General features: G+C 40.0%; 1 protein-coding gene across 1 annotated transcript in view; it reads right to left on the bottom strand.

The window, feature by feature from the left end:
• Positions 1-235: 235 nt before the first annotated feature.
• Positions 236-11,680, bottom strand: part of LOC123239481 (zinc finger protein 420-like) — a 77,486-nt gene continuing 66,041 nt past the window's right edge. The window contains exons 5-7 of the mRNA XM_044666761.1: positions 2,043-3,680; positions 1,332-1,457; positions 236-240 (exon numbers count right to left, since the gene is read on the bottom strand). Of these exons, the coding sequence (XP_044522696.1) occupies positions 236-240; positions 1,332-1,457; positions 2,043-3,680 (1,769 nt within the window). The remainder of the gene's footprint in view (positions 241-1,331; positions 1,458-2,042; positions 3,681-11,680) is intronic.

Genomic DNA, 11,680 nt, shown 5'->3' on the forward strand with positions numbered 1-11,680 from the left:
AAACTTGATATGAGTAAGTTGCACTGGTCTCTGAGTGTAATCAGTCCAGAGTGTCAAGCTGATAGAGGCATGGTGATTTTCTATGTAAAATAATTGAAGTCATTTCACTGTCAAGCATTTTATTTCACATTTTAAATGCATGATTTCATTTGTTATCTTTTCATTTTTTCTTCATGGGGATTTTGGAGAAAACACATTCCTAGGATTTATAAGGTTTCTAACCAGTGTGGATTCTCTAATGTACAACAAAACTGGAGCCCAATATGAATGTCTTTTAAAATTGATTGTATTCATAAGATTCCTCATGAGCGTGGATCCTCTGATGTGAATCAAGATGGGAGCTCTGTCTGAATGTCTTGATGTTGCTTGCATTCAAAAGGTTTCTCATTCTGGTGGATTCTCTGATGTATAGTGTTAGATTTAAATTAATGTCCTGTAACTCCAAGTATAATATTTTTAAGTTTATTAATAATCACTTAAAGTAGAAGAAAAAAAGAATAAAAATAAAATCATGAGTAAAAGCCACTTAAGTGAAATTCTCCTGCCTGGCACTCACCCCACTTACGCAAACTGCATTGCCAGAGCTACACAAAAAAATATCCTCCTTACCTTAGCACATGATGGGAGAAGGAACATGGGAAGATGGAAAAGAGTTCTGAGGAGCAAAATTCTAATTATACAATAGCAATTCACAAAGTCTTTCCACATGGACTGTGTTTTTTGGAAAAGGAGGGAAAGAGAGAAAGGAAGAGAATAAAGCTAGCCAGGGGTACCCCCCCCCCCAAATCGGGCAGGGAAATGCTTTTTCTTGTAGGTAGGCTAGGTAGTTAAATTAAATCAAGCAATGGCTCCAGGGATAATTATGTAGGTTTGTTTAGGGTCTAAGAAAAGAAAGATTTGGGAAAGTCAGGGAAAGTTTGATCTCCAGCACCTAGCAGGGACCAAATCCCTCCCCCTAGGTTCAGAGAAAATGGTGCCAAAACCCATGCTTCTCTGCTCTTTTATTCTCCAACACATTCCACAAAGGAAGTGGGATGTGCAAGAGGAAGGTGCAGTAGAGAGTCCTCGGAGATTCCATCTCCCAGGGATTAGGTCCACTTCAAAATGTAGTTTCTTACCACAAGCCCACCACACCCTATTGTAAGATAATCCCATAGTTAATGAGTTTGGCCTCCTCTCAACAAACTTAATGAGCTTGGAGTTTTTGCATTGGTGTGGCAAATTTTCGCCACAACAGTGTGGATTCTCTGATGATTAGCAAGACTGGAACTCATTGTGATTGTTTTTCCATATTGATCGACTTAAGTTTTCTTCCCTGTGGATTCTCTGATGTACAGCAAGACAAGAGCTCTGGTTAAATGTCGTTCCACACTGATTACATTCATAAAGGATCTCCCCTGTGTGGATTCTCTGATGGAGAGCAAGTTCAGATCCTACTTGGAATGTCTTTCTACATTGCTTGTATGAAGGATTAAAATTTAGGGGGCCAGAGTTTGAAAAGTCAGGAGAGAGGTTTCTTAAAACCAAAATGCTTGGTTTATTATTAGGAAAGTACAGACAGGAAATAGAAAGGAGGAAAGTGAGAGAAATCTGATAACAGTTTATAACTATGATTAAGATCCCAACCATAACTAAAATTTTCATTAAAAACCCCTAGATTTATCTGTCTTTGAGGGCAGCATCTTCTGTCAGGCCAAGGCCTAGCCTAGTGTCCTACTCTCTATCTAATAATATGGCCACTATCTATCTACCTACCAACCCTGTAATCAATAAGGCTTTTAAGCCTTTAAATCCATTTCTCTGTATCCAACCACCAGATAGAAACTCCCAGTTCCAGAGAAAGCAAGTCATACACTCCTCTTCCCAGGGGACCCAGAGACAAAAAGCCCTTTCCAACTGCCTACAACATGCCAACCTCACTCGGCCAGAACTTCTATCACCAAATAACAAACTGCACAGCAGAGGGTCTCTTACTAAGAAATGTTATTGTTCCTTTGCCTCTTAAATTGAAAAAGGAAGAAATCAATAAAACTGTTCTTAACCCTTGCATTCATGAGGTTTCTTCCCCGTGTGGATCCTCTGATGTGCAGCAAGATTGGAGTTCTGACTGAATGTCTTTCCACACAGATTGCATTCATAAGGTTTCTCCCCCGTGTGGATTCTCTGGTGTACAGTAAGATTGGAGCTGTGACTGAATGTCTTTCCACACTGATTGCATCGAAAAGGTTTCTCCCCAGTGTGGATTCTCTGATGACAAGCAAGACTGGAGCTGTGACTGAACGTCTTTCCACACAGATTGCATTCATAAGGTTTCTCCCCAGTATGGATTCTCTGATGTGCAGCAAGATTGGAGTTGTGACTGAATGTCTTTCCACAGTAATTGCATTCATAAGGTTTCTCCCCTGTGTGGATTCTCTGATGTGCAGCAAGACTGGAATTCTGACTAAATGTCTTTCCACAATGATTGCATTCATAAGGTTTCTCCCCAGTGTGGATTCTCTGATGTACAGCAAGACTAGAGCTCTCCCTGAATGTCTCTCCACACTGATTGCATTGATAAGGTTTCTCCCCAGTGTGGATTCTCTGATGTACAGCAAGACTAGAGCTCTCCCTGAATGTCTCTCCACACTGATTGCATTGATAAGGTTTCTCCCCAGTGTGGATTCTCTGATGTACAGCAAGACTAGAGCTCTCCCTGAAAGTCTTTCCACACGGATTGCATTCATAAGGCTTCTCCCCAGTGTGGATTCTCTGATGGGCAGTAAGATTGGAGCTCTGACTGAATGTCTTTCCACACTGATTGCATTCATAAGGCTTCTCCCCAGTGTGGATTCTCTGATGATAAGCAAGACTGGAGCTCCGAATGAATGTCTTTCCACACTGATTGCATTTATAATGTTTTTCCCCAGTGTGGATTCTCTGATGACAAGCAAGATGGGAGCTCCGACTGAATGTCTTTCCACAGTGATTGCATTTATATGGTTTCTCCCCAGTGTGGATTCTCTGATGACAAGCAAGGTGGGAGCTCCGACTGAATGCCTTTCCACAGTGATTGCATTCATAAGGTTTCTCCCCTGTGTGGATTCTCTGATGTATGGCAAGACTGGAGCTGTGAGTGAACATCTTTCCACACTCATTGCATTCATAAGGTTTCTCCCCAGTGTGGATTCTCTGATGTGCAGCAAGACTGGAGTTCTGACTGAATGTCTTTCCACAGTGATTGCATTCATAAGGTTTCTCCCCAGTGTGGATTCTCTGATGACAAACAAGACTGGAGCTCTCCCTAAATGTCTTTCCACACTGATTACATTCAAAAGGTTTCTCCCCAGTGTGGATTCTCTGATGTACAGCAAGATTGGAGCTCTCCCTGAAAGTCTTTCCACACTGATTGCATTCATAAGGTTTCTCCCCAGTGTGGATTCTCTGATGTACAGCAAGACGGGAGCTCCGACTGAATGTCTTTCCACACTGATTGCATTTGTAAGGTTTCTCCCCTGTATGGATTCTCTGATGTGCAGCAAAACTAGAGCTCTTCTTGAATGTCTTTCCACACTGATTGCATTCATAAGGTTTCTCCCCAGTGTGAATTCTCTGATGATCAGCAAGACTGGAACGCTGAATGAATGTCTCTCCACAGTAATTGCATTCATAAGGTTTCTCACCAGTGTGAATTCTCGGATGTACATGACTGGTCCTATGCATAAAAGTCTTTCCACACTGATTATGTTCACTAGAGTTTTCCTCAGTGCACATTCTTTGATGTTCAATATGAGATGAATTTTGAGATTCAACACCATATTCTCTCCAGGCTAAGCTATTGGGACAATCACTCATGGATCTTTGTTGACACATTTCTTCCACAGAGAGGCTCACCTCTGTTGGAGTCACCTTCATTTCTTGTCTGATCTCTCCTTCTAAAAGAAACAAACAAGTATAACATACATACATACAAAGCTACTTATAGGCATATTTATCTCCTTTATTCCACTGTTGGAACATAAACTGCTTTATATCCTATTTCCTCGAGTAAGAAGTCTTCCAACTTAAATAGGTATAATCCATCACTTGAACATGCCATTACCTCAAATCTAAAGAGTAATTTAATTAACAAAGAGTCTCCCATAGCATCACATTGACTCTGTGATTTTGGCAAAGCTGGCATTATTACATTCCTATCTCAGACCATGACCTCAGAATGGCTGACTGAGTAACTTAACCTAAATCCTAGCATCTCAGACCAAATCTTGGGACTGGGAATAGTCTCTCCATAGTAGTAGACAATTCACTTTCAATTTTTCCTTTTTACTTTCGTTTTTATTTCTTATACATTCAATCCTATCCTCACTGTTTTTTGCATTTACCCAAAGCAAGAAAGATTTTGTTCTCTTCCCTACTTCTTGAGAGTAGCCTTTGCTTTCTTTGAGTGCCTCTTTTCCCTACAATAAAATCCTTCTCCTGAATACAATTTAAATAAAGACATGGTATTTTTCATGTTTCAAAATATACCTCATGTAGAAACTTAAGTCCACCATTGTTTTGTAATAAAATGGGCTGCATGCTTCATTATTAGTCCTTATTATTAGTCCATAATTAATGGCCCAATTTTCTTAGAACAGTATTTTCCCTCTTGGGTAACAAGTATTTCAAACATAATTTTTTTTTTCCTGCAGTGACACTAAATCATCCTAACTAGGAATATGATGCTTTTGGGGATACACTCAATGAAAACTTAAAACTCTGCATCTGACTCAGTGTAACATATTCTTTTAGTTTCTCAATTTGACATCAAATTATTTCCAAACTCCCAGGAAAAACCCTCGTGAGCTAAGCTCACCAAGGCAGCAGTGAACCCAACAAGAAAGTCAAGATTGAAAGACACTCCAAAGTCAAAATTCCAAGTCCTGAAGCCAAAAACTCCAGTCCAAACCATACTCCAAAAAAGTCGAAAGGAGAAGATCCAAGCAGCAGAGACTCCAATGGAGAAGTCTACTGGATAGGAAGTTAAGGACTTTTATAGTCCTTTATCCTCTTCTCTTCCTGTCCCTTCCCCCCTTTATGGGAATAAATTGAGGTCTTACAATTTGCCTAGCATTGGTGGTGGCAGGCAGTGGCCTCTGGAGTTGTCACCCACTCAAGCAAGTGACTTGTGAACTCTCATACTTAAGTGACTGGTAAGGTACTAAGTAGGGGTACTTAAGTTTTTTATGCTGATTGATAGACAAAGAAGAGTTTGATTCACTCTTCACATCCCTCACTCACCTGGAGAGCAGTTTCTCAGGTCTTCTTGCTCTAGGATCCACAAGGCTTCCCTTTGCTCAAAATAAGAGATCACATCTTCTCTGGAAACTGTAAGCCCTGGGCATGGGGAATCAATTAGGGAGGAAGATGGAGAGAAACTTATCTTTAGGAAAAGGCACATCAATTCAGTCATTTCATTTAGAGAATCCCTCCATTGGGTTAGCGCATGAGTCTGCCTTCACCCCATAGCATTTGTAGTGCAAGGAACCAAGGATAGGATGTGCCATGTTTTCCTGTTGTGGGACTAGTAATGAGCTACAGCTAAATTCTCTCCACTTCCCACTCTGTTGGGTTCCATTCTGGCAGAAACACCTGAGCACAAGCTGGGTAAAAGGGTTATTGTTCTGGATCAATCTGAAGACCCAGACAAAGGGACCTTAAGGAATCAGCTCTTGTCCCATCATCCAACAGCACCTCACTCCCCAAAACTGATATAAATCTTGCATACTTTTCAATTGGGGAGTTTCTGCCTCTTCTAATGGGTGAATCAACAAATCCTCATTGATCACAATTCTCAGGTAGTCCATTATTCCTGACAATGACAGAGGAATATAAGCAGGATGTTTACAAGGACTCCTGAAGAATAGTTTCCACACCATTTATTTTTGGAGAGAGGAGTAGGGAGAAAATCATGAAACCAATTTAGAATTAGAAAAGTTGGTTCTGGTTCATTTCCTTTGTAAAAGGATTGACTTATTCCATAATTTCCCATTATTACAAAATGAGAGATAGAAGTACAGTGGATAGAGACCTGAGGTCACAGTCAAGAAGGTCTCAGTTTAAATCTGGCCACGAACAATAACTATGTGTGTGCCACAGAACAAGTCATTTAATCTAATTTCTATTTCCTCAACGGAAAATGGGGATAGAAGAAAACCCTTGGCAGAGCACTTGGCCAAGGCCAGATCATTATAAATGATTATTTCCTTCCTTCTATTTCTTATCAGCTGTTCTGGAGGTTTAGGGCAATAGGAAGGAAGATTAAGGACAAATCTGCTATATAAGGGACACCTAGGACGTAGGGGCTGTTATGGTTATTGTTATGCTATATGGGTAAAACTATTTTGTAGATGGTGGTTAGAAGGCCAGAAGCAGTTTGATATACCACCAACACTGTTTATTCTAAGGAGAAATAGGGATAGGAAATGGCGGTAGGAAAATGAAGAGTTCTTATATAATACCTTATGTCTATAAATCTAAAAACCCTATACTAAAAATTCTAAAACCCTATTATCTAAATGCTTTCTTGGCAGCTTCTTCTTGTCTGACAGAACAGGCCTATCTAAACCTACTCTCACCGAGTAAAGATATAATTTCTCTATCTAATCCTAAAATAAAATAAGTTTTCCCATTCTCTTAACCTCCTTAAGTCCATTTTTTTCAACTCCAACTACCAAAATCCAACTGTCAGATCTGTGGACAGAGAGCCCAACAGCACTCCTGTTCTCTGAGACAGTCATAGAAGATGGAGCCTAGAACTCACTCCCTTCAGTTTTTCTAGGCAGCTTCTTAAAGGAACAGAGTAATATTTAGAAGACTTCTGCTCTTAAGGAGACAGAATAAAATTACATAACTTATTCTAATCTAGAACTTTCTGTTCCTAATGAGACAGAGTGAAATAACAAAATTCCTTATAACAGAGCTAAAAGTTTATGTTAATTAAACAGAAAACTATTCCAAGTACTAGATCCATCCTAAAGATGAAAAAGTTATGAGGAAAACCTGCCTGAAAAGTTTTCAGAGATTTGTTTGGGAGGCAAAATTCATTAGCTCCATGTCTGAGATTCTTGAACATGGATTTAATTTCTGATCTTCTGATCTGAAGCTCCCTAGACTTGATGAGAGAAAGTTTCAGGAGCACCAGAGGAAACCTCCACATTCCTATTACATAATGCCAAGATATTTTATAGAAAACTAGGCAGCAAGAGATCCCTGTTTTCTTGGACTCAGGAAACTAGCATTTTTCCCTTTCTCATAACTGATAAATGGGCAAAACATTGCCAACTATTAACGAAGATATTTTATTGGATTATAGACTCATTTACCAGGGAGATTTGTCCTTACCCACAGAGAGCAGGTTCCAGGCATTCTCCAGCATCACTTCCTTGTACAGCTCCTTCTGGGGAGGGGCCAAGAGGCGCCACTCCTCCCAGGTAAAGTCCACAGCCACGTCCTTCAATGTCAACACCTCCTAAATGAACAAAAGTCATAGCACAAAAACCTGAAATACACGTCAGGATTAATGACTCTCCTCTGTTACAGGAGGAAACCAAAGCACAGAGAAGGTCTGGCTCCTAACCCTTTATGAGTGTCAGAGTCCACACTTGAAACCAGTCTTTAAGAGCTCAGTGGAATTTTGAGAAAACAGCTTTCATTGGAATAACACCAAGGAGCATCTAACTATGGAATTGTGGCTGTGAAATCCCCTCACCCCTTAAGATTACATTAGTATTACCAGTTTTTCCCAATTTAGTTATTTTGTAGTCATAGATATTAAATTTTCTATAACTAATCATTTTTTTAGGTAAATCACACAGCTGGTATAACTTTTCTCTACCCCATGCTGTATTATATGAAACTGGTATTCAAACACAGCCATATATTTCTAGAACAAAGTCTATTTCACATCTTTTTTTATTTCTGCTGTCTGTCCCTGATACTTAGGAATATTTGACGGTTAGGAATACTTGATTTTTGGGAGCAACCTGAAAAAGCATATCTTTACCAACAAGATTATGGGTATTTAAGGAGGCCCCTCACAAGGCTCAGGGTCTTTGATTGCTGACCAGAGTTCGGCTTTATTGGGAGACCGGCCCCTCTCTCAATAAATAGGCTTTGAGACTTTGGCTCACTTTTTTGTGTCTCAGCTAATAAATTCTCACCACAGAATGCATCTCCCTAAGAAATCATGAAGCAAGATTGTGTTTTATCTGTGAGGTTTATGGATCTGTGGAGGAGGAAAGAGAGAGCGAGGTAAAAATTCTTTCTTCCTAGAAATTATAAGTTACATATTCTAAACAAAAATCTGTGAAAAGTTTGTAAGAATCTTTCAAGTGCTGTATATTCTGGAGGGAAGATTGTTCTATGGGATCCCTTAAAAGAGAACAAAGTAAAATGAAAGTTCTAGTATGTTTTTTGCATGACTGAAATCAAGTCTGATCTGGTGGACTTGACTGAGTGATCTGGATTGGTTTTCAGTCAAGTGAAGGATTCTTTCTTGTCTGTTGTTACATTTAGGTCTTGAGTTTATTCTTGTAGGACTGTTTCCAGTGAAAACGTTTTGCTTTATGATTGTTTCCATTTGTGTATAGCATATATTATATTTCATTATATGAAAATAAGAGTGATTATGATGGAGAAGGGAGTTCCTTTATTCAATAAAGAAGCAATATTTAATTAATTGTGTTTTGCCTGAGTTTATTTATAATAAAAAATGTTGCCACTTTCCTTATGAGAAAGAAAAGATTTAAATATACCGCTAGAACTCTAGAAACTTCAAAGAATTAGGTTCAAGATAATGAGTTAAGAGTTAAGCTACTGATGTACAATCTGAAGGAGAAATTGGCCAAATCTTAAAATATCCTTATAATTTGGAGGAATCATCTATATCTCTAATCTGCTTGGAGTTGTGAACTGATCCAAGCATTCTGGATGGCAATTTGGAATTATGCCCAAAGGGCTTTAAAAGACTATCTGCCTTTTGATTCAGCATTGCACTGCTTAGATTATACCCCAAAGAGATAATAAGGAAAAAGACTTGTACAAAAATATTCATAGCCGTGCTCCTTGTGGTGGCAAAAAACTGGAACATGAGAGAATGTCCTTTGATTGGGGAATGGCTAAACAAATTGTAGTATCTGTTGGTGATGGAATACTATTGTGCCCAAAGTAATAAAGAAATGGAGGAATTCTACGTGAACTGGAAAGACCTCCAGGAATTGATGCAGAGTGAAAGGAGCAGAGCCAGGAGAACATTATACACAGAGACAGATACACTGTGGCACAATCAAGCATAACGGACTTCTCTACTAGCAGCAATGGAAGGATCCAGAGCAAGGCTGAGGAACTTATGAGAAAGAAAACTAGCCACATTCAGAGGAAGAACTGTGGGAGGAGAAACACAGAAGAAAAACAACTGCTTGAACACATGGGCTGATGGGGATATTATAGGGCATGTAGATACAAAATGATAAGTCTAGTCCAACTATCAATAATATGGAATTAGGTCTTGATCAATGATACATGTAAAACCCAGTGGAATGTGCGTTGGGTAAGGGAGGTTAGGGAGGCTTGGGAGAGGGAAAGAACATGAAATATGTAACTATGGGAAGATATTCAAAATTAAAATTAAAAATTAAAATTAAAAAAAAAAAAAAAAAGAAAGAAAACTCAACCCCCTTTCCTGTCTTCTTACACCTTTTCCCACTCTGACTCCAAGAAACTGGCTTCTTGACTGATCTTTGATTTCTCATTCTGTGCCTTTCCACTGGCTGCCTCCTGGGATGAGAATGTTCTCCATCGTCATTGTGGCCTCTGAGCATTCTTCAAGCCTCAGCTAAATTTTCATCTTCTGAACCAGTGATCCTTGGTCAGAGCCTTTCCTCTTAAAATATTTCCCATAAACGTTTCCTAGAGATTGTTGGCATACACACAGCTGCAGGTCTACCTCCTCCATCAGACTGGCAGGGGACCTGAAGGGCACGCCATATTTTTCCTTTCCTTGCTTTGAATAGTGCCTGGCACAGAGGAAGGCATTTCTACACATTCATTGACTAGACCAGGATGAGGAAACTATGGCCAGTGGGCCAGATGCAAATATTCTATCTGGCTGCTGCTGCCTCCACCCCAGATTAAAGGAGCCTCCTCACAGTTGCTAGCTTCCCCCTCCCCCCCCCACTAGATATAATTATATTGCCCCGCCAAAAAGTTTTTTTCCTTTCCTTTGGTCCCCTCTTTAAAAAGTTTGTCCATCACTGGACTAGACTAAAGAAATGTTAAAGAAGGAGGCAGAGAGACTGGGGAAGATTTGTATGACCTGAGGTAGAAGGAAATGAGGAGCACCATTTCTTCTCTGATCAAAGAACAGACTTGGGAAAACCTTCAGGACTATCCAGATACTTATGAATAGGTTTTCCTGGGCCTACAGCTGCTATATTAAAGAACTTGGTGAAAAAAAAAAAAAAAAGTGGGATCTGTGTGTTGTGTGTGTGTGTTGATGGGTAATCTGAAAGAAAGCAAAGACATGATTCCTAGCAATAAAGACTGAGGGAAATGGTTGTCCTTGTCAGTAATTTTAAAGAATAAATCAAACATGGCAGGTCAGTAATTCTGGGGGAAGCTTTAGTGCCTGAGATACCAAAGTGCCAGTGAAACCATTTGAAAATACAGAAGCACAGCAGGCAAATGTTGTTCCTACTGCATTCTGTTTCAAGTCTATTTTATGTAAGAAATGATCTCTAAGTAAGGTATTGCCATCTCCATAATAAACCCTTTTTAATGAATGAAATTCCCTCATTGGCTGATGTTGGTCAAATTTGTGGATGAAATACACTCACCTGGGCTGGACATCTGTCACTCTCAAAGGCCATTCTCCCTGACTCCAGGAGCCCTGTAGAGGTAGCAAAGGAGCCCAAGTCATTGAATTTTGTAAACTCCTCTCTTTCCCATTATGCCCCCTAGATGCCTGAAGTAACCCATTAACTACATAACAGATTGACTCACTGATCTAGGGAAGGTGGGGGTATGTGTGTATCAGGTTGCTGTGGAAGGGAAATGAGGAGTAGAAATCTGAAAATGGGCAAAAAAAGAGCCTTCAGACAGCTGGTAGGGAAGGGGGTCTGGATGGCTTTGACAAAAGTGGGAGCAGGAAATCAGTGTAAGGGTTAAGAGAGGGGTTTTTCCAAAAATAAGAGCAGCTTTTAATAATTTGAGTTTTAATAAGAATATAGTAGAGTTGTAAATTAATATTATCCCTTCAAGCCAGAGAAAAGGAAAACTTATAGCAGCTTTTAACAATTTAGTTTAATTAAAATGGATAGTAAAAGCCAAAAGCCCTCTCACTGGGCTCAGGCCCTCTTTTTATTCCAGCAAACAATTCCCAGCAGCCAACTTCCCTACAACTACTGCCAGCCCTGACTGTGTGCAACTGGCGCCTGCAACAGACCTGGCCCAGCAGGGGGCTCCCGAGTTCCTACTTCCTGTCACTGTGGGCTGGTTAATCCCTTCCCATCTCTATGGTAGGAGGACCTCCGGCCCCGTTAAAATAAAAATGGAATAAAGAATTCCTTTTCACTCCCGGAAGGATGAGTGATGGGCGCACAGGAAGGGCCTGGGAAGCCAGGCAAGTTTCACTCAGGTCACGGCAGGGAAGCCTCAGGCTCAG

Source organism: Gracilinanus agilis, chromosome 3 (genome assembly GCF_016433145.1).
Source record: "Gracilinanus agilis isolate LMUSP501 chromosome 3, AgileGrace, whole genome shotgun sequence".
Lineage (NCBI taxonomy): Eukaryota > Metazoa > Chordata > Mammalia > Didelphimorphia > Didelphidae > Gracilinanus > Gracilinanus agilis.